The 22,790-nt window shown below is 44.2% G+C and overlaps 8 protein-coding genes across 8 annotated transcripts; 6 read left to right on the top strand and 2 right to left on the bottom strand.

Annotated features, from left to right (window-relative positions):
- Positions 1-64: 64 nt before the first annotated feature.
- O0I10_000725 (uncharacterized protein) lies at positions 65-1,428 on the top strand (the record flags this gene model as incomplete). The annotated part of the gene is made up of 6 exons (XM_058480831.1): positions 65-361; positions 423-581; positions 653-919; positions 979-1,082; positions 1,143-1,293; positions 1,357-1,428. 6 exons carry the CDS (start codon positions 65-67, stop codon positions 1,426-1,428), a joined length of 1,050 nt encoding a protein of 349 aa, XP_058348395.1.
- Positions 1,429-2,342: 914 nt separating this feature from the next.
- Positions 2,343-5,559, top strand: O0I10_000724 (uncharacterized protein; the record flags this gene model as incomplete). Its single annotated transcript, XM_058480830.1, has 7 exons — positions 2,343-2,932; positions 3,012-3,095; positions 3,153-3,614; positions 3,669-4,192; positions 4,260-5,240; positions 5,302-5,360; positions 5,428-5,559. 7 exons carry the CDS (start codon positions 2,343-2,345, stop codon positions 5,557-5,559), a joined length of 2,832 nt encoding a protein of 943 aa, XP_058348394.1.
- Positions 5,560-6,112: 553 nt separating this feature from the next.
- Positions 6,113-8,060, top strand: O0I10_000723 (uncharacterized protein; the record flags this gene model as incomplete). The annotated part of the gene is made up of 6 exons (XM_058480829.1): positions 6,113-6,346; positions 6,408-6,778; positions 6,833-6,948; positions 7,008-7,305; positions 7,376-7,476; positions 7,537-8,060. 6 exons carry the CDS (start codon positions 6,113-6,115, stop codon positions 8,058-8,060), a joined length of 1,644 nt encoding a protein of 547 aa, XP_058348393.1.
- Positions 8,061-9,162: 1,102 nt separating this feature from the next.
- Positions 9,163-12,965, bottom strand: O0I10_000722 (uncharacterized protein; the record flags this gene model as incomplete). The annotated part of the gene is made up of 12 exons (XM_058480828.1): positions 9,163-10,075; positions 10,150-10,198; positions 10,268-10,665; positions 10,763-10,805; positions 10,871-11,610; positions 11,672-11,797; positions 11,871-12,051; positions 12,133-12,300; positions 12,377-12,396; positions 12,470-12,556; positions 12,617-12,856; positions 12,928-12,965. The coding sequence occupies 12 exons, from the start codon at positions 12,963-12,965 to the stop codon at positions 9,163-9,165; spliced, it is 3,003 nt and encodes a 1,000-aa protein (XP_058348392.1).
- Positions 12,966-13,650: 685 nt separating this feature from the next.
- On the top strand, positions 13,651-14,308 carry O0I10_000721 (uncharacterized protein; the record flags this gene model as incomplete). Its single annotated transcript, XM_058480827.1, has 2 exons — positions 13,651-13,702; positions 13,770-14,308. 2 exons carry the CDS (start codon positions 13,651-13,653, stop codon positions 14,306-14,308), a joined length of 591 nt encoding a protein of 196 aa, XP_058348391.1.
- A 782-nt stretch (positions 14,309-15,090) lies between these two features.
- Positions 15,091-16,333, top strand: O0I10_000720 (uncharacterized protein; the record flags this gene model as incomplete). The annotated part of the gene is made up of 3 exons (XM_058480826.1): positions 15,091-15,388; positions 15,469-15,632; positions 15,725-16,333. 3 exons carry the CDS (start codon positions 15,091-15,093, stop codon positions 16,331-16,333), a joined length of 1,071 nt encoding a protein of 356 aa, XP_058348390.1.
- A 529-nt stretch (positions 16,334-16,862) lies between these two features.
- Positions 16,863-18,355, top strand: O0I10_000719 (uncharacterized protein; the record flags this gene model as incomplete). The annotated part of the gene is made up of 2 exons (XM_058480825.1): positions 16,863-18,204; positions 18,270-18,355. 2 exons carry the CDS (start codon positions 16,863-16,865, stop codon positions 18,353-18,355), a joined length of 1,428 nt encoding a protein of 475 aa, XP_058348389.1.
- A 524-nt stretch (positions 18,356-18,879) lies between these two features.
- O0I10_000718 (uncharacterized protein) lies at positions 18,880-21,486 on the bottom strand (the record flags this gene model as incomplete). The annotated part of the gene is made up of 1 exon (XM_058480824.1): positions 18,880-21,486. One exon carries the CDS (start codon positions 21,484-21,486, stop codon positions 18,880-18,882), a length of 2,607 nt encoding a protein of 868 aa, XP_058348388.1.
- Between the last annotated feature and the right edge of the window lie 1,304 nt (positions 21,487-22,790).

Raw genomic sequence — 22,790 nt, 5'->3', positions numbered from 1 at the left:
CACCCGAAAGTAGACACTTGGGCTCCACACATCACAGACTGGGCAGGTTCTCTTGAAACCCGACATGGACGACGATCACCACCAGCAAGCATTCCTCCACTTTTATACCAGCACTTGTTGCGATGCCAATGATCGCCTTGCCGACCGCTCTAATCATATCCTGGCAACTCATTTAACGGACGTACTTGGCAGTTTACGACAAGCATTTGCTCGCCATCAACATCCTGCACTCGACACTCGGCAAACGCGCTATGCTGATCCACGCATTGATTCTGAGCATTTGGAAAACCAGACGTGGAAGGAGACACAGCATGGGTACGACCAAGTAAACGTGATTGAATGGATCGTCAATACTTGCCCTGTAAGTTAGCATATGGGATTACTATGCATATTCGTTGGGTGATTTACATATACACGTACAGGGCGAGAAATTGGGTGCTGCTTTACCCCAAATGATACCAGCGACTTTGTTGATCTTGGATGATTATGACGTTTCCTACAAAGTGCGTGGAGCCAATATCATTCGACAACTTGTGGCAAAACTGGATTCAAAGCTACTCATCCGTTCATCCATCGATAATGTTTATATTGAGGCAGGCATGAGAAAGAAGTATGATTCTTGATGGAAGGTATCATTGACTCTCTTTTATAGGCCCTCTTTCATTGTCTCACTTATTTATCCCAAGAGAACGACGTGCAATTACTCAATGCAGCGTATCCATGTCTGCTGGATCTTATCGACAAGACCAAGGCTTCTGGAAGCAAAGAACGGGTTCAGTTATATGAGAGAGTGATGGTAAATGGTGTCATCCTTGGGTTTCAATCTGCAGCAACCAAGACACGACATTTGGAAGCACTATTACGGCCCGTTAGTCGACTTTACATGGAACTAGGACCTTTGGGTGTTTATTATCTCAAAGCAAGTGGATGGATGGATTCGACGCAATGATCAATTTTGTTATTGACCTGTTTTTACAGCCCACCATTGGAGCTATTGCTGAAGCGCTCGGCATGTCTATTTACGAGCTCAACAAGATAGCCTTGGAATCATTACAAACTGTGATGCATACATGCTGGCCAAGGTATATATATATTTATACATGTGATGTATGGACATAAGGATTGAATGAAATGTTGGGTAGGATCACTCGATTTAAAGGAGTCATTCTCAAGGGGCTTGCGACTTGTTGGCTTCATTATTCCAAGGGAGAGTCATCCTCTGATAAGGAAATGCGACACACATTACAAGATACCTTTCGCTTATTCCAAGCTTGTACACAAGATGCAGCCAAGGTAAGACAATGAATGTAGGTTTGTGTTCATGGACGGACATTGATTAAAAGAGACAATGAATAGGATGATATCGATGCACTACTCCAATATGATCAAGAGTCGTTCTCGGCGCTCTTCGGCAATACACAACAATAGCACCCATCCAACGCTACACCCTTCTCTTTCTAGATTCATTGTACATAGATTTCATCGTTATTCAAAAGTTGATTCTTTTTGGAAGAGCATGTTTAGAATGATTGGTATCAATGACTGTAAAACCTGTCATGCTATATAAAAGCATCCGATCAATGTTTATTATGATAATGACATACGTTGATATGTATGGGATTACTCGAAATGGAAATTGTTCAATGCAAATACTGATACGACTGTCTTTTGAGCCAAGAGGTTTAATAGGGTGCGTGCCCCTCGTGTCTGAAACTAAAGCGGAGGTCATCCACGAAGTCCCCACACTTTATAATACAGTGGCCATGTTAAGAGTGTGCACGGGGCAACGATTTTCTCGGTGAAGGGATCTTCACATTGCATCCATGTTACTATACTCGTCAAAAGGAGAAGCACACTCTCTTATTGGCTTTAGGCTTGATCTCCTCCCCTTGTTCATCACAGTGGCAAAAAAGGCTCGTGCAACCTATCATTGTTTGGAGACTTGTGCATGTGGTGGTATATACTCGTTTCTTTTAAACCTCTTCTCCCCTATCATAACTTTTCATTCAAGGAGGAATCACAGCCACCACGACCATCAGCATCAGCAATGCGATAGATGAATAATGTGTAGGGGTTGTTGGGCGGTGATTGGGCTTATAGAATTGATGAAAGCGGCATTCAAGGCACATACTAAATAAGCATATACATCATGAGCCAAGGCAACGTGTTAGGTTACACAAAGTGCATGTAATTTGGTGAACCGCTTTGCACTGTACGCGTAGAGTTAATTTGATACATGTAATTCATCTCTTCCTTCTACTTTACAACTTTTTAAGAAACAACACCACAACAGCAAATAGTGCCACTTTATATAAATAACGGGGGAAAGCCTCTATTCAACAATGTCTTTTCCGCGTTCTTCGTCTTCGTCTTCCACCAACACCGCATTCCTTCCTGTTCACGTTCTCAGCCACGATCGCGATAGCGGCATCTCCACCGAAGCCGAATCAGACATTGCTGCAGCTCCTGATCAGCTACGTCCTATTGCAACGCGTCCAGCATACCCGTTTAGTGACGACGATGAAGCAGCACCTCGACCCTCTATGCGCTCTTTTGAACAATCCATGTATCTCGACGTATCTTCCAACAATTCCACCACCGGTGCTGGTGACACAAAAGCCGGCAGCAGCAGTAGCAGTAGCAGCAACGGATCATCCCCGTTATTTAGCTCAAAGAGTTATCACAATTACCAAGCTGAACAGGCCATGCTTGCCATCAAACAACTGACAAAGGAGGAGACATGGAAAAAGACACTCAAGCATAAGAGTGGTGTCATGGTGTACATGCATCAATCGACAAAGAACAACAACAGCAACAACAGCAAAATGTTGGATACCAAAGCACCCATTTTCAAAGGAGAAACGGTGATTCATGGATTCTCACCTCAAGCAGTATTTTATGTGATCGGCATGCGGAAGTTATGGGATACTCAGTAAGTGTGTGCTTCGCTTTCAGGGGTTCGATCACACAAAAAGAGAGTCTAATCCACGTGGCTGTGTCGGTGTTTATAGATTTGATGAAGGTCGCCTTGTGGAAAATCTGAATGAAACCACTTCCATCACCTATGAAGCCTATCGTCCTAGTGCAGCATCAAAGTAAGTATCCCCATCCACTTTGGCTGTAATAATCATACTCACCTCTTGTATTATTAGAGCGTACGATGTTGCCTTGGTTGAAAGGATCGAATGTTCAGCTGATGGTGTCATTATGTTTGCATGTACAAGTATTGAGACTCCCAAACTTCCAAAGGTGCCAGGACGTAATCGACGACAAATGAAGTTGCAAGGATGGGTTCTCAAGCCACTTCACACATCACCGCCATCTACCAAGGTCACTTTTTATACCCAAGAAAGCGTGAAGGGATGGATTGCAGGCTTGACCAAGAAATCGTTAGCACGGCGACCCCTCATCATTGCCGAAGTTGAACAATACCTCATGCAAAAGGCTGGTAGAAAACCAATGAGTGCCACAGCGTCATCATTACCTGAGGGTCAACGTAGGCCATCCATCATGACACCACCCGTACAACAACAGCAACATCCATCATCATCATCATCATCATCACCCTCAAGGTCACAAAAGAAACCCGTATCGATTTTACAATCATCATCAAGGTAATTACATTAAAAGTGAAATAACAATGCATAGACTCACATGATCCAATTTAGCCATCATCTTCATCCCAACTCTGGTATCTCATCAAATCGACCACCACGTTCTTCCTCGCTTCAATCAAATGAATCACCAGCAACATCACGTTCATCTTCCATGACGAGAAAAATTCGATTTGCAGACGATGAGACATCGCTTCGTAGCAGCCATAATGGATCATTGACCACAACAACAACAACACCAGCAGCATCCAATGAATCATTGGTATCCAACAATGAACAACCTAGCAACAACAACAACAACCTCCTTCCGCACCCATTGATTCAACCCTCGAGTCGATTATACCCGCCATCAAGGCATCGCACTGCACGTAAGCAATGTTTGGATACATTGAAACGATTGGCATCCAGTGATCTCGACGAGTGGAAAGAAATTGGGCAAAAGAACAGTGCAAAGCTTTATTCCAAATCCGTTCAAGGGTCTGCATTATCCATCCTACGTGGTGATGTCGTTGTCAATGGTACTTGGACACCAGAACAAGTATGCTCAGTGATCCAAAGCTTTGGTGCTCGAAAGATCTGTAAGTAGTGGAAATCAAAGGCCCATTTTCATTTTACTTTTTACTAAGGATGGGATTTTATTATAAGGGGATGAACATTTTGAAATGGGACAAGTAGTTGAACGCTTTTCACAAAAAGAGTACTTGGTGTATACGCAAATGCGTAGCATGTTCCCTATCCACAGCCGTGATTTCTCGCTCTTGAATGCGATTGACAGTGATCCAGCAACGGGTTCGATCTATGTTGCCAGTGCCAGTGTATCCGACAATATGATCCCTGAGGCAAAGACGCATGTACGAGGACGTATCTTTGTCTATGGCTGGGCATTACACCCCATTCGACGTGGTAAATCAAGCATAGGTGTGCAAGTGACATTTGTATCGCACATGGAATTGGAAGGCACGGCACCCTTACCACCAGCCATCGTTCGTCAGCTGACAATGGATGTACCTTCATGTGTCGATCGTGTACAATGGTATTTGAGACAACATGGATGTCCACCTTATATCCGACGTGTGGCAGGCAAAATCACCCACGAGTCATTTGATTCCAAAGACAAGAGCTATCGAATCACTCTCATTGCCAAGCACAAGCCATCCCATCACCATCAACAAAAACAGCAAAAGGATGCCATCTCATTATGGTGCACTGATATCCGTACACATACCAGCATGTATAGTTGTGGATTCAACGTAACAACTCAACCAAGTCAAGGTGTACGTGTTGAGCTACGAGCGGATGATATGGGTATCAGAATTTATACCGAAGATGATACCATGGATGGTTGTGCCATTGAAGCAGCCATCATTCCAAACCCACCAGGATCAACTCCTCGCTACACATGTAACGGTGTATCTCTCAAAGATGAGCCTGTGGAAGAAGAAGAGGACGAGGATGAGGAAGAAGAGTTTATGGAAACCCATCAATTATTACCACCCTCACCACCTACCTCTACCACCCCATCAGTGCACTTTGAAGACTCGCCTGCCATCGCACCCAAGGATAAAGAACATAGCTATAAACGACGTCCTGAGCCTGTCAAGACCAATTGGGATGATCCACCACCATGTAAGCATTATCTTTTGTGCCATGATTCATGCCCAGCCTTTATAACACCGACACCAAATAGGGTTTCAAGATGCAAACGGGCGTTTGGCTACGCCTAGTACGCCAGCTAGTGCACGAGAGGTAAGAGAAATGGGGAGGATGGAAATGTGCATCATATGAACGCGGAGCTCACGATTCTTTGTAAAAGTTTATCCGAAGGAGGAACAGCAGTGTCCTTGTCATTAGCGATGAGCTGTCATTTACGGGTCCACAGCTCTCTATCATCTTGCTACTGATGGCCGTTTGCTATTACATGGGCAAGTTATCTTGTCGATGCTGATCTATTGTTATTGTTGTACATTACTACTACTCCTACTCCTCCTATCCTTGTACTTTTACCTTTTAAAAAAAACTTGTACAGTTATTGCTTATCATTTTTCCGTTACCTTAGAGCTATTAAACATCACTCGTCATTGCAGCTTATGGTGGGAGAACGGTTGTGGGAAACTATTGACTAGTGCGGCGTTGGTGGGAAAAACTTTGGTCATCGATTGTATGATGCAAGGACAGAAAGCGAGAGAGACTATACATCACTGTTGCAGGCATATTGTGCCGCATTTCCTTCGCGTGTGTGTTGCCATGCACCGGCTCGTCAACAGTATTAGTAAAAGGATAGTTGAATGCTTGCTCTTTATTGTGTATATCCTTATTCGCCGCATAAAAGCAACACAAAGAAATGCCAGATGTGGGAAAACCGATCTTCCCAATAACCCCTGAGAGAACAGCTATCACATCGCTTCGGCGGGAAATGGATTTATAAGGCTCTTTCATGTTGCATAAAAATGAGTGAGCTCACACACCACTTTTATCCCCTTTCTTTCACGTAATCCACGATGAGCAACAACGAGGATGTGTATGCGAAACAATATGAATACACCAATGTGGTGGATATGGTGCTGAGCAACCAATACAAAAAGCCTGAACATCACACATTATTCATTGATGCACGTACCGGTGAATCGCTTACACTTTATGGGCTCCGTCGAATGACTGGGACGTTTCATGCTGCTCTTTTACGATTTGGATTGAAAAGGGGCGATGCTGTATGCACTTTTATACCTAACAATGTAAGTTTGAAACCCGCTCATATACATGTACCTGATGCATCATCATGTGATTCTCCACCAGATCTATATGGCACCTATCTATATGGGAACCATGTCAGCAGGTATCGCCATCAGCCCTGCTAATACAGCATACGTCTCAAGTGAGCTTCAGCGACAGCTTCAAATCAGTAATGCCAAGGTGTTGATTGCCCATCCAAGCAACCTGGATATCGCATTAGATGCAGCAGCTGCAGTGGGGTTGCCACGAACAAGCGTATTTTCTATTACACGCGATCCTAAACAACGTGTTCCTTTATGGTCGGATGTCTTTATCGATTATTCGCAACCCGCATTGAGCCCTATTCCAATGACCCACCAAGAATCGGTTGATACGACTGCATACTTATGCTTTTCCAGTGGCACCACTGGAAAGAGTAAAGGCGTGGTCACAAGGTAAATTGCATTTGTGGATAAGAAAATCAAAGCTAACATCATACATGTTTATAGCCATTACAATGTGATTAGCATGGTAATGGAGACCAACAATTTTGCAGGCATCTTTCAGATGGATCCCCCACCCAATAAAGTGATGGCTGCTGTGATTCCATTGTATCACTTTTCAGGTATGGATATGCATTCAACAAGCAACAATGATAATAACAACGTGGCATTTTTATTTTAGGTGTACATCGATACATGAATTCGGGTATCCCCCAAGGTGCTACAACTGTCATTGTGGAAAAGTATTCAGTGCGCACATTATGTGATACCATCCAGCGCTTCAAAGTGACCGATTTTACAGCAGCACCACCCATCATCATCCACCTGGTGAATCGCCCAGAGTGTGATGAGTATGACTTTTCGAGCCTACAATCAGTGGGCTGTGGTTCAGCTCCATTGTCACCGGCCATTATTGAGCGATTCAAAGCAAAATACAAAGTGCCATTGACGCAAGGATACGGCCTTACTGAAATGTCCCCGTAAGTGGAAGGAAATACCATTCTTGTTGACGATGATGATCATCTTACTAAGGAGTTTTTTATCTATTAGGGTGATCACCTATCAGCTGCCAGAATGGGCACGACCTGATTCGGTTGGCCGATTGGCACCTTTTATGAAAGCCAAAATCGTGGATCCGTCCAGTGGACGAGGTAACCAAGCAAAGAAAGAAAAACAGAAAAAGGGGGAGGAAATGCTCACAAGCCAAACAGAGCTAGGTGTGAATGAACCTGGAGAATTATGCGTCAAAGGGCCCAATGTCACACAAGGCTACAAGGATAATCCTGAAGCTACAGCAAATACGATTGATAAAGATGGATGGTTCCATACCGGTGATATCGTTCGCGTCGATGAAGAGGGTAACTATTATGTTGTGGATCGCATCAAGGAATTGATCAAATACAAGGGATTCCAAGTGGCGCCTGTTGAATTGGAAGCAGTGTTGTTGCAATGTCCCCACGTGGCCGATGCAGGTGTCATTGGCGTTTATGACGAGACGCAAGGCACAGAGATCCCATTGGCTTTTGTTGTCACCCATCAACATCTCATGCAAAACAAGGCCGAACTTGAAACCACTATCCGTGATTGGGTTGATGCGCGTGTTGCTAACCATAAGCGACTACGTGGTGGAGTCAGGATCATTGATGCCATTCCTAAAAATGGCGCTGGCAAGATTTTAAGAAAAGACATGAAAGCCATTTATGAAAATCAACAAAAGCGCTTATCTAAGCTATAGTGTAGAATATCCACCCTTGTATTATCCTGTATAAAAGCGTATACATTCGTCGAAAAAGAGAGCGATTTATTGCAAACATTCACTAGCAAATCGATGTTACCCATTACTTTCCTCCCTCCTTCATCCTCAATCGTGTCATGTGACTTGGGCGGTAAAGATCGTTCGTTGATCCTCATGCTTTGCGCTCGATGGATCTTGATGAGCTGTCTTGCCATGATATCATACAATGATCCAGGTAGTAATGTCGCCGAGCTGATTTTCCTACTTGGTGTTGCCTTCAAGCACATGAGGTAATGTACCACTGTATAGGTCAATCGCTACTCAAACGTATATCAATACCCAATCCAAAAGGTATATAAAAGGTATATAAAATCATACCACGGAGGTTCCATCACCGAATACGGAGAGCCAAATGACACAATGAACACAAGTGATAAAGCAACAAAGAACTACATGAATGATGGCAAAGAACAATGAATGAGCACTTCGACCCTATACAAATGACATAGAACCTATCCTCGACACTTACCAGCAGGGTCTTGATGGCATATGCAACGACGTGGACAAAAACGAGAGCGGGTAAAGTACCTATACAGGGATTAGAATAACTACTATAGGAACAATTGCTTCATCCACGTACTCTTAATAAGGAAACTTCTGCAATAGCAAATGCATGCTCATATCACTGATATTGCGAGCTCGTGCTTGGGTCTGATGCAACGTCAAATGGGATAAACGACGATCGATAGTTGTGCAGGTACAAGGTGCCATTGCTAGGTTGTGAAAAGACGGCGACTAGCCCTTCAATGAGAGAGAGTTGCACACGAGTAGAGAGATCAAGGCTATTGTCAATCGACGCGCCAATGCTGATTGGGTGGCCAATGGGGTGGGTGACCTGGTAAGGAAGAAAAGGAAGCAAGCTGGGTGAATTCAAGAAGAGGTGAATCATGCACGAAAACATTTCATATGCCGATGTAGATCCATTGAGGTGTTGCATACTGAAGCCCATGCAAGCTATATATGAAATGGGAATATCCACGTTGTATATAAAATAGAATGATACATTACATTTATCATAAAACAGGGTATATAAAAGACTATATTAAAGTGCCATTGGAAAAGACCATGCCTTGGGCCAATCCACTGACAAGGATGTCGCAGCTGGTGGTGTTTTGCATTTTGCTATACGCTCCATTTCCTCGACTGCTTTGATGGCATACTTGTGAACCAAGGGTGAATATTGCCATGTACTTGCATCTTGGATCGATTCTGAAATTGAGACATCAGGGTGTACCATGGGTGGTTTGATGGGAGTAGATGTGCCACTCGCATAAGCTGAATCGTCACCACCACATCGACTGCTGCTACTACTGGTGCTGGTGCTGGTGCTGGCACTGCTAGTCACTTTATCACCGTGGGCACTGAAATGATCATCTACACCAAGACTGCTGTTGCTGGTATGGTAAAAATAGGTCACCATGCTGCGCTTATGGGTGTTGGATTTGTATGCATCTGGCACGAGGTAATACTCATCACAAGGTAATGGTGAACGGGTGGATGATGCCGTTGGACCCATCAATGACAGCTTTGGTTCGCTAAAACGCCGTGGTGAAAAAGTAGAAAACTTTTCATCAGGTGAAGAAGGTAAGGAGGTTGCTGACGAGGAAAATACAGCTGATAATCGTCTCGTTGTATGATTGTAAATGTTGCTCAATCGCCGTGTTGCCCGTTTCTGTTGTTCTTCTCGAGAATGTGAAGCTCGTAAGCGTGTTGACTTTGGCTTCCCTGGTTGTTGCTGCTGTCTGTGTGATGCATCCTCGTATTCGGGGCGGTTTAGTGTTGATGCAAAAGTGCCAGGGAGGAAAGGAGTAGGTGCTTGAACATCATCAGCTTCAAGTCGAATCAACTCTGCATGTCTCTCACGAGGATCAATGATGCTGCCATACATTGATTGAAGATGATCGTATTGTCGATGAAAAGCTGAAAGAATTGTCTCCATGGCAATATGCACTTCCCTGTAAAAAAAGTGATTAGGATAGTTGTCACACGCAAAAAAAAAAGATCTCAACGATCATGCTGTGTTACATACAAGATGGCTAAGCGGCACTTCCTGAAATGCGGGATGTTGGCTGTGAAACCTTATTATAACATAGCAACACGTGTCAATGTCAATGGATGAATCAAATAAAGATTTGGATGATACCTACTTGGATGTTCTAGGTGCCATCTATGCCAACAATGTTTGCCATTGCATTCTTTTGTTGTAGTTGAAGATGAAGAAGCCGGGGTTGGTTTCCAGGGAACAGTGGCAAAGCACCATACGGGTCTTAGGCGCCAAAAAAGACATTGAAGGAAAATCACGCGAATACCAGAGTGCCAATGGGTGAGATACCTCTCAAATACAAAAGGATGAAGCAAGATACGGTTGCATAGCATCGTCAAATACTCGGGATGGCTCTCCGTCAAGGATGCAAATTGGGTGTAGATGAACGCAAGTGCTCGCATTTGGACGATCGTATTGTCGCATTGCACAAGAATGATGTTCAGGGTGTGAATGACGAATGGGAGATCAAGATAATCAAACGTGCTTCTTGGATTGTCTTTCCTGTAAATTGCATCATGATATCAGTAATCAAGGGGGGTAGGAGAGGAAAAGGTACAAATGACGAAAAAGAGGAGGAGAAGGAGTAGTATAAACCTACTTTTGTATTTCCACAAAGAGATCTTCAACAAAGTCGAGAAAGCCTAATGGGAAATTGTTTGTTATCGATTTGCCTTGCATCATGATTTACCCAAACAACAACACTTACAAAATACACTTGTCGGTACAGTCAACCTGATTTGTTTGGCAATAGTTCGAATCCAAACGTTGAGCATGTCTCGAAATAGAAGCAGTCCCGTGATATCATTCAAAGGCATGCCACACGAAACAAGGCAATATGCATAACGGCGCGATGTTGCATCCAATGTGCGTGGTTTACCAGATGCAGATGTTTGCTGATGCTGATGCTGCTGCTGATCCAATGCACTCATATTGATCACCATGGATCGCAACACCATGGGTTTGCTACATTGGATGGTATCCGCTCCAAGGCTTTGTCTTCTTGACTCGGGCAAAAACATGGCGTTGTTACTGCTTTCGTCAATAGCCGTTCTACCGCTTATTGCAGTGGCAAATGGAGGTGGCGATGCCGAACGTAGATCATTCTTGGCAATTTCAAAACTCGCTTGTGTATCCATTGTGTTACATGGTGCCTCCTTTTGTTGTTGGGGATGGGACAAAATAGTCGTCGTTGTGGTGGAATTGGGATTCAACAATAATGAGGCCATAGTTGTTGCCGGGTCATACTGCAGCAAATGCACAATCTTGTCCGCCATGTAAGCTGCAAAGTGAAGATACCCTGGTGACCATGCAAGTAATGGGTTCTTTTCTGATAATAGCAATGTGCTTGCATTCGGGAGAAGCGTAGCTGCATCTATATATGTCCTCAGATGCAAGTGATAACGTTGATAGAAAAGGATGTAAAATGCACGATCACTTGTTTGCCACCTAGCGAAAAGGAGATGTCAATATCAATACCCTTTGACCATTTTTTTTCATTCGTACGTACCTTGATATCCAATGATCGCCAAATTTGATGGTACATACTGCCATATACTTGCTGTCCACTTGTCCTGATGGGTTTTTCATTAAGGGATGGAGATGGTTTGGCATAGCATTGAACAATCGGGATACACTATCAACTCCTGTGTTATCAATCCAAATCCCACACCGATGTGCGCGCAAGGGATGATAGTGGTGTGCCTTACATGTCAGGAGCTACTACTGCTGCCGATGATGATAATGGTGATGATGATGACGAGGAGGTGGTTGTGCAAGATGGGGCGTTGCATAAGAGCTCTTGACGGATTCGGGATAGTGTCCGGCGTTGTACAGGTAAAAGATTGAGAAGGTGATAAGCTAATCCTGGCAACTTGAAAAAGCCTAAAGCTGAATAAAATGTATCTTTTTTTAGTGAAATGTAACCCTTGGATGATGCAAGTCATGCACGATGAGAGGACACACGCTTACCCAAGACATGTGCACAAAATATCATGGACCCAGGATGTACGGTGCTTGCATTGGCACTGTTGATGGCGTATTGAACCGTATCATTGAGCAACTCGAGGTAACTTGATCTGAGATTGGTGGCATCGCTATTTGTTTCACAGCCGAGGTCGGAGGCAAGGAGATGGTGGTCTTTAAGGAAAAACGATTTGAAAAGCCTCGTGTAAGAAACAATTGCAACCACTTGTCAATAGCACACTCTCTTTACCATAGGATATGAATTCCTCGCTAAAACGATAAATTGTCCAATCAATTTCAATTATTCGGTTATTGTGTACGACATTCGTATCTTCCTGCTTACCGAGAAAGGATCTCAACAATGGATTCAAGATAGGGCGTTTGCTGCGAATGTTCGATGTATCTCACCGAACCCATCAAGGCTTTCCACCTGGGAAATGGAAGAAATGAGTACACGCATGCTTCCACGTGGTGTAATGAGCCGATTTACCATTCGAGCAAGACTTGTATCAGGCCATCAATGTGGGATGCTGCTGCTGTATCTGCTGTCAACCCCTTTTGGCGACGACCTTTTCCTTTGCGAGATGCGAGTAAATTGCGTAGCTTGTTGGTCTTTTTTGGGGTGGATGGTGTTGATAAGGATGATAGTGCAATTGACTTGTTGCTGCGTAACCAAGGGAGGATGGCTTCTTGGACAAGCTGAGTGCGTTTCCGCGGGTGTTTGTTGAATCTGTGACAAAGTAAAATGTAAGGTACGATACGCTATCTATTGCTGAATGATGATGATGAATGATGAATTACTTGTTGAGTGTCTTTGATAAAAACGTGGAGTGATCCATGAATGTTGTGTAAACGCGAAGAGTTGGGAAAAGAAAGGAAGGGCGTCCTGCAAAAGAACAGCATAAGTAAATACAGAATGAGATCGGCGCCAATGTAACAGCAACGGAGTGCTAATGCCACACGAGCCAAACTCACCCTGCTTTCCTTCAATGGTAGCTTGACAACCGTTGTACAAGAATAAGCTTCACCTTTTTCTCTCCTACTTAGTCTACACATGGCATTGCAGAGGAAATCGATCGCCAGCTTGCTGGAACAGTGTTTTATTACCTACCATTGGAGTTCATTCGACACCACGATCAACTCTACGCTTTCGCCATCTCGCTCTTGCTGCATGTCGTTCTCATATCGCAAACCACCGACAGTGGTGTACACGATGCAATGGAATGTATGGAAGGGGAAATGAAGGGACACGATCAAGCCACTCAATAGCCGTTTCCTATGCGACGGGGTTGAAAGCCATCTAAAACAAGACATGGCGAATCCTGCACCAACTGTGAAACACCCCACTCGTATTCATGCGCATAGATCATGTTGTACTCACCTCGCTGCTTTTTCCCTTTAATACCCTTTTCCTTCATCATCAACTGAAACCGTTCACTTCTTTCTTCTTTTGAATCGATATCAACATGCCTTTGGTTCTTTTGAGCACCCAATTCATACGTTCTTTGTTTCGACACGACAATCATGAAGATCATTTTGCTATTCGGGATCCTGGTGTTTTACCTGATCAATCAAGGTAATCCAAACTCTCTCTATATGCCTGCTTTGTTTGACACTAATGCTGCCACTACTACTACTAGTAGTACAATGTGCGTCAATCCAATCGATTTCCCGAGGCGAGAGAACCAAGCTGTGCGAGGCGACTCAGGCTGCTTGCAAGGAAGCATGCAAAGGAAACAACAACAGCACGACGACGACAAGCAACAACAATCATCCGAGTAGTTGTGATGCTGACAAGTTGGTGTGGAGCTGTGAATGTGCACTTAAGGATGATATGAAGATTGGCAACCGTACAGCAGGAACGTTTCCTATCCCAGAAGCCATGTGTCGATTGGATCGTGCATTATGTGAAAAGAGCTGCACCAATATTGGCGAGCACATGAACCATGGCAAGATTTGTCGTATGCAATGTAGTGGTTCTTATCCATGCGGCACCGATCAAACTCCTTTCTACAACGGCACCGAGCAATTAAAGTATGATCCACAGGATAACTTTTACTCCCCAACAAGAATGAAAGAACAACAACAAACATCATCTGCAACTCCTGTGGTCATGGCCCATTGGTACTCCTTGGCTGTCGTATCGCTGCTGATCATCTTTATTATTACATACGCAGGGTAGTAGTAGATTAATATATGCAAATATAAAAAAAAGAGCCGGATTTGGAACATGAATTAGTATGTGTGATCATCATGTGCATGTTGATGGGATATGCAAAGGGCCCCGGAAGAGTGTATAAACGACATGTGATTGGCTGGATGAGAGTGATATAGCGGCTTTTGGAAAATACCTTGATGACAGCAGAGCGTTGAATGTGATACCACGAAAAAATAGGCCCTGCTCTACAGCTGGCTGATAAGATAAGACAAGCATGATTATGGTCCGAGATGGTTACACATTTGTGGATTGGTGCTGGTTTGCCCTGGGCTTTACAGTTTATAGACGACGACTCGATCACAGATGATACTAATTCATCATCCCATGTTCGTATCGGCTTATCAGTCCAAAGGGTGTTATCAGTGTGGGGAAGATTGATTGTCTCTTTTGCTCTTTTTGTGATCAAGTAATAATGCACAGAGCATTGATGCCTTTCTTTTTCTTTTTTTTCGTTTGCATTGTTTTCCCCACGCTTGTATCCTTTCCTTTGCGCGCAATAACAGCCATGCTTCATGATGATGACAAAACATATTGTGAGACAATGATAAAAGGGAGATCATAATATCCCGAGGAGCGGGCAGGCCCTATCTTTACACAATTCGGTGGCAAACGGATTGACCCGGAGTTGACGATGCTTTCAGATCCCGCGTATCGGCTAATCACCAAACAATAAATACCCCATCTTGGAGAAGCTGACATGCTATACCCATCATCTTGTTCTTTTCTTTTTTTACATACACATAACAATGTCTGTTGCATCCAACCCCAAACTTCTCGAGAAATACATGTCCCTTGATACGGGAAAGGCCGTTCAAGTTGAATACGTTTGGATCGATGGCTTTAACAACTTGCGTTCCAAGACCAAGACTGTCTACAAGGTCCCTGAATCACCTGCTGATCTCTCAGAATGGAACTATGATGGCTCTTCCACTGGTCAAGCTGAAGGTCACGATTCGGATGTCTTGATCCAACCTGTTGCTCTTTTCCCTGATCCATTCCGTGGTGGTGATAACAAGATTGTTCTTTGCGAAACCTTCAACCCTGGTATGTACACGTTTACCAAGAAAACAAAATCAAAGAGCCAGCTTATCATTTAATTAACCCGATCCGCGGATTCTCTTTAGATGGCACTCCCCACAGAACCAACTACCGCAACGCATGCAAAAAGATCATGGATGCCCATGCTGATAGCGAACCTTGGTTTGGCCTTGAACAAGAATACATGCTTTTCGACCCTGAAACCGAAAAGCCTTATGGCTGGCCTCGACATGGTTTCCCTGAAGCACAGGTGAGTCATCTTTACAAACACAACATTTCCACGTGGATTTGTTTGCCGATCCGAGCGCCGATTTGACTGATCCCACTTTTTTTGTATCTTAGGGCAAGTACTATTGTGGTATTGGTGCTGGCAAGATTTTCGGCCGTGATATTGTAGAAGCACATTATCGTGCATGCTTGTATGCTGGTATCAAGATTTCCGGTATCAATGCTGAAGTGGCTCCTGGTCAATGGGAATTCCAAGTGGGTCCTTGCGTAGGCATTGAAGGTGGTGATCATTTGTGGATGGCACGTTTCCTTTTGGAAAGAGTGAGCGAAGACTTTGGTATTGCCGTCTCAATTCATCCCAAGCCTGTCAAGGGTGATTGGAATGGTGCTGGTTGCCATACCAACTTTTCTACCAAGGAAATGCGTGAAGAAGGTGGTATCAAGGCTATCGAAAAGTGCATCCAAAACATGGCCAAGCGCCATCTTGACCACATTGCCGTCTATGGTGAAGACAATGATCAACGCTTAACGGGTCGTCATGAAACCGGTCATATTGGTACCTTTGATTATGGTGTTGCCAATCGTGGTGCATCCATTCGTATCCCTCGTCAAGTTGGCAAGGAAGGCAAGGGTTATCTTGAAGATCGCCGCCCTGCTTCCAACATTGATCCTTACCGTGTCACTGGTATCATTGTGGAATCCACCTTTTTGCCCGAAAACTAAACATCATCATCCCTTCAACACACACGCAACTACATATCCCCCATATATCATTATCCCGCCACCACTCACTTAATCTCATGTACATTAGACCTTTTCATTTGTATGATCATATACACCCGTTCATTAGCAATAGTGTGAGAACAAAAAAAAGACCTTGTTTTTTTCAAAATACAAACCAATTGCATGTTTCAGCCACATCAATCACCATCCAAGGGTCACGATAATTTATTGCATGCATCATCTACTCTCTCTCCCCGACCTGGGGGTCATGCCATGACATGCTCTCTCCCTTTCTTTGTATGTCTGTGGAGATGTAATCTTTAAAAGAAGAATGAAAGCAGCCACTCCTTATTCTTTATTTCTTTTCTACTCTAATCACTTGTGATCATGCTACGACGTTTTCATCGTCCATTGGGAGGTTTCTTGTTACTCATATTCCTTTGTGGATCCTGCATTCGTTTATTACAACCAAATCTATCCTCATCATTGAATATCGACACTCTATCATCGGGTGAATCATTCATCACTTATGCAGCTCATGGGTAATGATGAATTTGGTAAATTTCCATGGTCATGCGCTGATGTCTTGTGTCACAGTGATTTCTTGGAACAGTACAAGGCTTTACGCTCGGGTGCTCGGCTTGCCCTGGAAACGAATCGCACACTCCTTGTTCCCGCACTCGTTCTTTCTCCACCATCGCCCAAGAATGACACCGATAACGAATGGTTAACCACCAACGAGCCGTGGATTGAAATACCTTGGTCAAAGATTCTTGACATTGAAGCACCTCTTGAAGAGTTTGGCATTCGCATACGAGACAAGACGACTGAACCAGACCCTTCGCTTGTTCGATGGATTCATATTACTCGATCATCCAAGCCTGAAGCAATCAAGGCAGAGGCGATGAGTCGCTTTACGACATGGTTACAGAAACCCCTGGCAACCTATCCAACTACCTCACCTTTGCAAGTACAACATGTCAATCATTTGGAGGAGCTTCGAGCATTACGCGAACGCTACGTTCATTGTGGAGTGATTGCCAGTGGTATTTTCAAGAATGCTTTTAGCAAAGAACGCCATCAAATTGCCTTACACGCTGCCATGTCACGACATCTCTTGCTGAAACCGGATGGATTGGCATTTATCAATCAAGCAGCACAAACCATAATCGATAAACTAGGAGGACAACGTCAATTCAGTACCTTGTTTCTTCATCTGGCAAAGTACATGTCGGTTGCCACCACCGCAAGCAATGGATCAACGATTACAACTACTACTACAACATCATCATCATCATCTCATACCATCAGCAGCAGTAGAACCATGAAAAGCCAACAACATCGCCGACGCCCAATGACAATGACTCCTGAACAAAAGGAGATCCTCGCTTCTTTTCGACGACATTTGAAAAAGACCAAATCGCATGCTATGAAGGATATCGCATTTGACATTCTTAGCACCATGTCCATCGATCAGAGCGTAGCAGCCGCCATGCCCGTTCAACCCAAAACATCACTCTATGAGCATTTGCCTGTATGGAAATCCATGTTCCCTGAGAAACGAGAATCACTATTGGATGCATGTTTGGCGTATCGTCGCGATGTGGATCCTGGTTATCCGATCATTTACCTCGTCAGCGATCTGGATTTACAATCATCAACGGCAGCACTGGATATCTATCGACCCCTGTTGGATGCATTTCCATGCACATTTTCCAAGGCAGACATGTATCATTGGGGTACCTTGGATAGGGATTGGTGGCGAAAGGTACATCAAGTCATCTCCGCACGCAGTAGTAATGAATCGAACGACGCAATGGATTATGAAGCACTACTATTGCCCTTGTTGCATTTAATGGTTGGAGGACAAGGTACACTGGTGTTATTATTGAATGATGAGGCAGTAAAGGAAAAAAGGGCTTACACTCTATGATAGGCTATTCACATGTAGAAATCCCCTTTTCGGCCATGGCTAATACCGTCATTTCCTTGCAACAATCCAATACCACCACCTCGTTATAATAATAATCCCTCCTTTGTAAATAGTCTCATCATCTCATAAAAATTTCATACACAAGTTGTTGACGCTTTCTAAAGGATCATGGGTTGGACTTTGACGACTACTTTAACAAGGGGTTCACTCTTGCATGTTGACATTGAACGTGAGAGGAAAAAGGGGGTCCTTGTTTCCCTGGCACTTGGCCATATTCATTGATTCCCACCGAAGGAGGAGAGCAGCTCCTAGCATCCTTAGCCTTATCCTCGAGATGTGATGTTGGATTACAGTGGAGATAGAAGATACTTTATTTTAAAGAAATGGGGCCATGGGTACAAGGGAAGAAAAAGTAACGAGGCTATTTCTTTGTCGGAAGTGAGTCGCAGCGATCACCTAGGTGCCTGAATCCCCACATTCAATATGCCGCTCGCATGTTTCAATACCCGCTGAGATCATTTTGACGTTGTCCCTTGGAACACCAACCTTTCAAACCAAAAGTATACCATAATACGAATCATGATTACATTCTTTATTCTTTATTCAACAATGTTCAATGGCTTTGCATATCATCAAGACGTGGTATAGGTTGCTGCGGTATAGGTGCAATGTCGATAATCTTGCATTGTCTGACACCTACGCCCCGAATGTTTCTTTTCTCAGGTGGCAGGCTTTCTGACCCAGGTCGCAATAATTGAATGTTGGGCCAATATTGTTTGCCATTTCTTGTGATATCCGAGTTCCACTTTTCCCATGTGTCGTGATGAGGGTGGTCATGATGCTTGTCGAGAAAGGTGGCGAATCGCTGCTGTAAGGGAATGGTATCTTGAAAAAAGCCTTGGTTTTCTGGTTTTGCCAGGTTAACAAGTCCACCATTTGGAAACTCTTCATCGAGAAAATCGCCAAAAAGAGCCAATGCATCTCCTTGATATAGACCTTGCAAGAATTCCAGCTTGATATTGTCGCCGTGGGTTACTGTGAGAGGAGGACGTCGTTGAAAAGAAGGTATGTGTTCATAGGATCGAACAGCCTGATTCAAAGCACTTTGATCACCTAAACGTACTCGTTCTTGTATCCATAGTCGCATCAAATGGAATCGATCAGGAAATCCTTTGAGCTGCGTAAGAGTGATAATGGTGGTTGATCCTTGATACATGACTGGTTGGCCGCTCTTGTCATCCAAACCAATCCCATTGGGCAAAAAACGTAAAACTCGCATACAATCTTGTCGCTCATCCGAAGCTTCAATAAGTCTCTTGGGAAAGGTAAGCCGAAGGTCGCGGTGTTCTTGCCCATCTTGCCATCTCAATGTAGCTGCCGATATTTGAGGTATATAAATGCTCCAACCTTCCTGCACCTCGGTGTAATCAAGCTCGTTATCAGCCATTTTCCATCTGATTGCCACTCGCTGTCGTTGATTTTCAGAAGAATAATAATCATGAGGAACGTAGACATCTCGCATTAGGGCACCCCATCTTTGAACTGCAGCAACGAGAGCTTCTGGATCATTTAGCCATTCCCCATCAGGATCCGCATTTGGTGGTGCCACTTGTTGAAGTGCGTTATGCAAAGGATGATGGCGTCGCATTCCCACGTGTCGCATAGCAGAGGCAAAAAAGGATGCACCTTCTACCAATTGGAGTCCCCAATTCAACCAATCCTCCATTGCATCACGGCCGATATGGATGTGTAATGCTGGCTTGTTGAGTCGCCACAATCTTGTGAGTTGTTGATGTCGCTGTGGGCTATGTGGAGCACCCTCGGCAATACCATGATGCTGGATGTTTCCAAGAGCCCGTTGTCGTGCTACATCCGCCTCAATTCGTCGTACAGCAGGTGGTTGTTGTGCCAAAAGTTGCTCTTGTCGCTGGTTGATTGCCGTTTTCAACTCATCCAATTCAAACAAAGCTGCAACGATCCTCTCGCACTCATTGTTTTCAATAATCTGCCATACGTGCTGTACCACTTGGTTGCGAGTGAATTCTGGATGATCGATAATGCATGTAATGGCAAGTTCACCGATGATGGTTGCGATGGCGAGTTGCAAATCCAAAAGCCGAAGTAATTCAATGCTACGTTCGCCATATCGCTCGTAACCAGGATGGATATGTGGTATCAAAATGGTGAGCCGTTGTTGTCGTGTTGCATCACTACCATCATTATCCACCCATTGTTGATCAAGCATTGCGACAAGTCTTGGAATGCCAACATATTGAAGGTATCGGTTGCCTGTTTGAAGTGTCAAGCCATTGTGATGGAGAAAATCGGCAAAAGCAACGCTGGTAACAGAGCTTGAGAACGACACCGTGACAATGGGTTGTACAGCTGTCATGTACGTTTGAAGTTGTTCAATAGCAGCATCTCTTGTATCAACTGTGTTGGGCCAAGGGTACAAGTCGACGAATGGAAATGGATGGGGCGTGAAATGATAAGCTTCGATATCCAAGCGACCCAATCGAGTAAGAATACTTCGTGTAAGATCACCGGCTCCAGAAGCACCACCCAAAAAGGATCGAGCATTGCCAGAGTCAGCGATGGTGATACCGGCACCAAGAAGAACAAGGATAGTGTAACCACCAACAGTATGAGGTAGAGCTTGATCGAAAATCATTTCCAAGAGATCATGTTGCATGCTGTGTAGCGCATCATTCATCAGCCTCTCAATCCATGGTTGTAATACATGTTGGTCTTGTTGTGCAGCTGTATGTTGCTGAAACAATGAAAAGAAACATGATCGAAATCGTTCTAGGCGTTCCATCTGATGTGGACTTGGTTGATATGATGAAAGCTGGCCACCATAGCGCGTGTTGAGAAGGTTTTCAACACCAAAAAAGGAGATAACGATCTGCTTTTTCATATCTCGCATGCGTTGGGTGTATTGGGTCATCTCAGTGGCCGTGGTGCGATAAAAGTAATAAATGTTGACATTGTTGAAAGTAGCTGGATCCACTCGCTGCAAGGTGTTATAAAACATGCCAAGGAGCCCTCCAGCCTGTCCACGAGCTTCTTCAACGTGTCGATCCATTGCTGTACCATTCGTCATCCCCACATAACGAAGGTATATGTCATCGTTGGGATTCTCCAGCAGACGAGCAAACCAAGCATCAGTGGCAGTGAACTCCACTTGGTCGTCAGCCCATTGATCGAAAATCATTCTCATGGTTTGTGGTGGCACTCTCCAGCTACGTAGATAATACGTTGTAAGTGGTATTCTCGACCGATTTGTTGGTTCTGGTGCAATTGCAAGGTATTGCATAAGCTGCTCATCCGTAAATCTTGTATTGTCTTGCATGATTTGTTGCACTCGCGCTACAGCTTCGGCACCATGAGGATGATCTTGATGCATCAAGAAAAACGTTGCATCATGGGCCAAAGTTCCAGTATCGAGTTGAGCATCTCTCATCCGCTGCCTGATAGTATTGTAAGCAGTGATGTTCACAGCAGTCCCACGGCTCGTAGCCATCTACGTTAGGTATCCGTCAGTGTCATGCTTTTTTATGTAGGCTAAGCATCTCTTATCGTACCTTGTAGAAGACGAAGGATGGTTATCAAGAGTAGCGAAGACGAAGTTGAGGAGATGCCATTATATAGTACAGGTAATAATGAGACGATGGCGACCGTGGTCATGAGACAAGCACACAATGAGACAATGGCAACATGATAGAGAGCTCCCTTTGTCTTGACAATAAAGTGAGGCTGAACTGGCCCTACAACGGAAGCCGCGGTACCATCCCCATGCAAGCTGTAGTAGAATGTGCCATCTAGTCCAACTTTACATACGCTCGAGAGGTAGCTAGATCATAAAGGAATGTGAGTGTGTGTCTCATCCAGCAAGACGATTAGATTTTACCTTGTAATAAAGTGCCAGATATTACAATGACAACAATGAGCATGGAGGTACCGTAACAATGAGACGCTAAAGATCATCACGTGTATTAGTACATGGAACAACCAAAGAATGAGACCATCCACCACCATGAATACTTACCAAGGGCCATTGGAAAGTGATATGATGGGAAGAAAGACATGTGTAGGAGAAAAGCGATAGACGACAATATTCACGTTGCTTGTATCTGCATGGTGGGCGTGGGTATCTTGTGATCACAAGAGTCTCGGGAATGGTGATGAACTGATAGATTGTTGAGGAGCCTTGATGTGATTAATTGCCAAATGGTGCATTGGCCAAGGTCTGCAGCTGTCGCTGGATCAACGAAGAATGACTGCCGTTGCAATGATAACGCATGAAAGCTGATAACGAGCATCGTTGTCGCCACCTATTTTCATGCAGCTGAATCGCCATCCACTGTTATCCAAAAAGTGAGTTGATGCCATCGCCTTGGAAAGTGTTGATGCCATACCACAAGCCCTGTGTCCAGTGCCATTCTCCTTGTGTTGTCTCATAGATGATTTCATCCTCTCCAGCCATATACACCTTGTTGAATCCTGACGCAATCCGGTGGTATC

Source organism: Lichtheimia ornata (assembly GCF_029851405.1).
Source record: "Lichtheimia ornata isolate CBS 291.66 chromosome Unknown scaffold00002, whole genome shotgun sequence".
NCBI classification, from domain to species: domain Eukaryota; kingdom Fungi; phylum Mucoromycota; class Mucoromycetes; order Mucorales; family Lichtheimiaceae; genus Lichtheimia; species Lichtheimia ornata.
The sequence above is the reverse complement of the archived record's forward strand: the minus strand, read 5'-3'. Positions and strand labels throughout refer to the sequence as shown.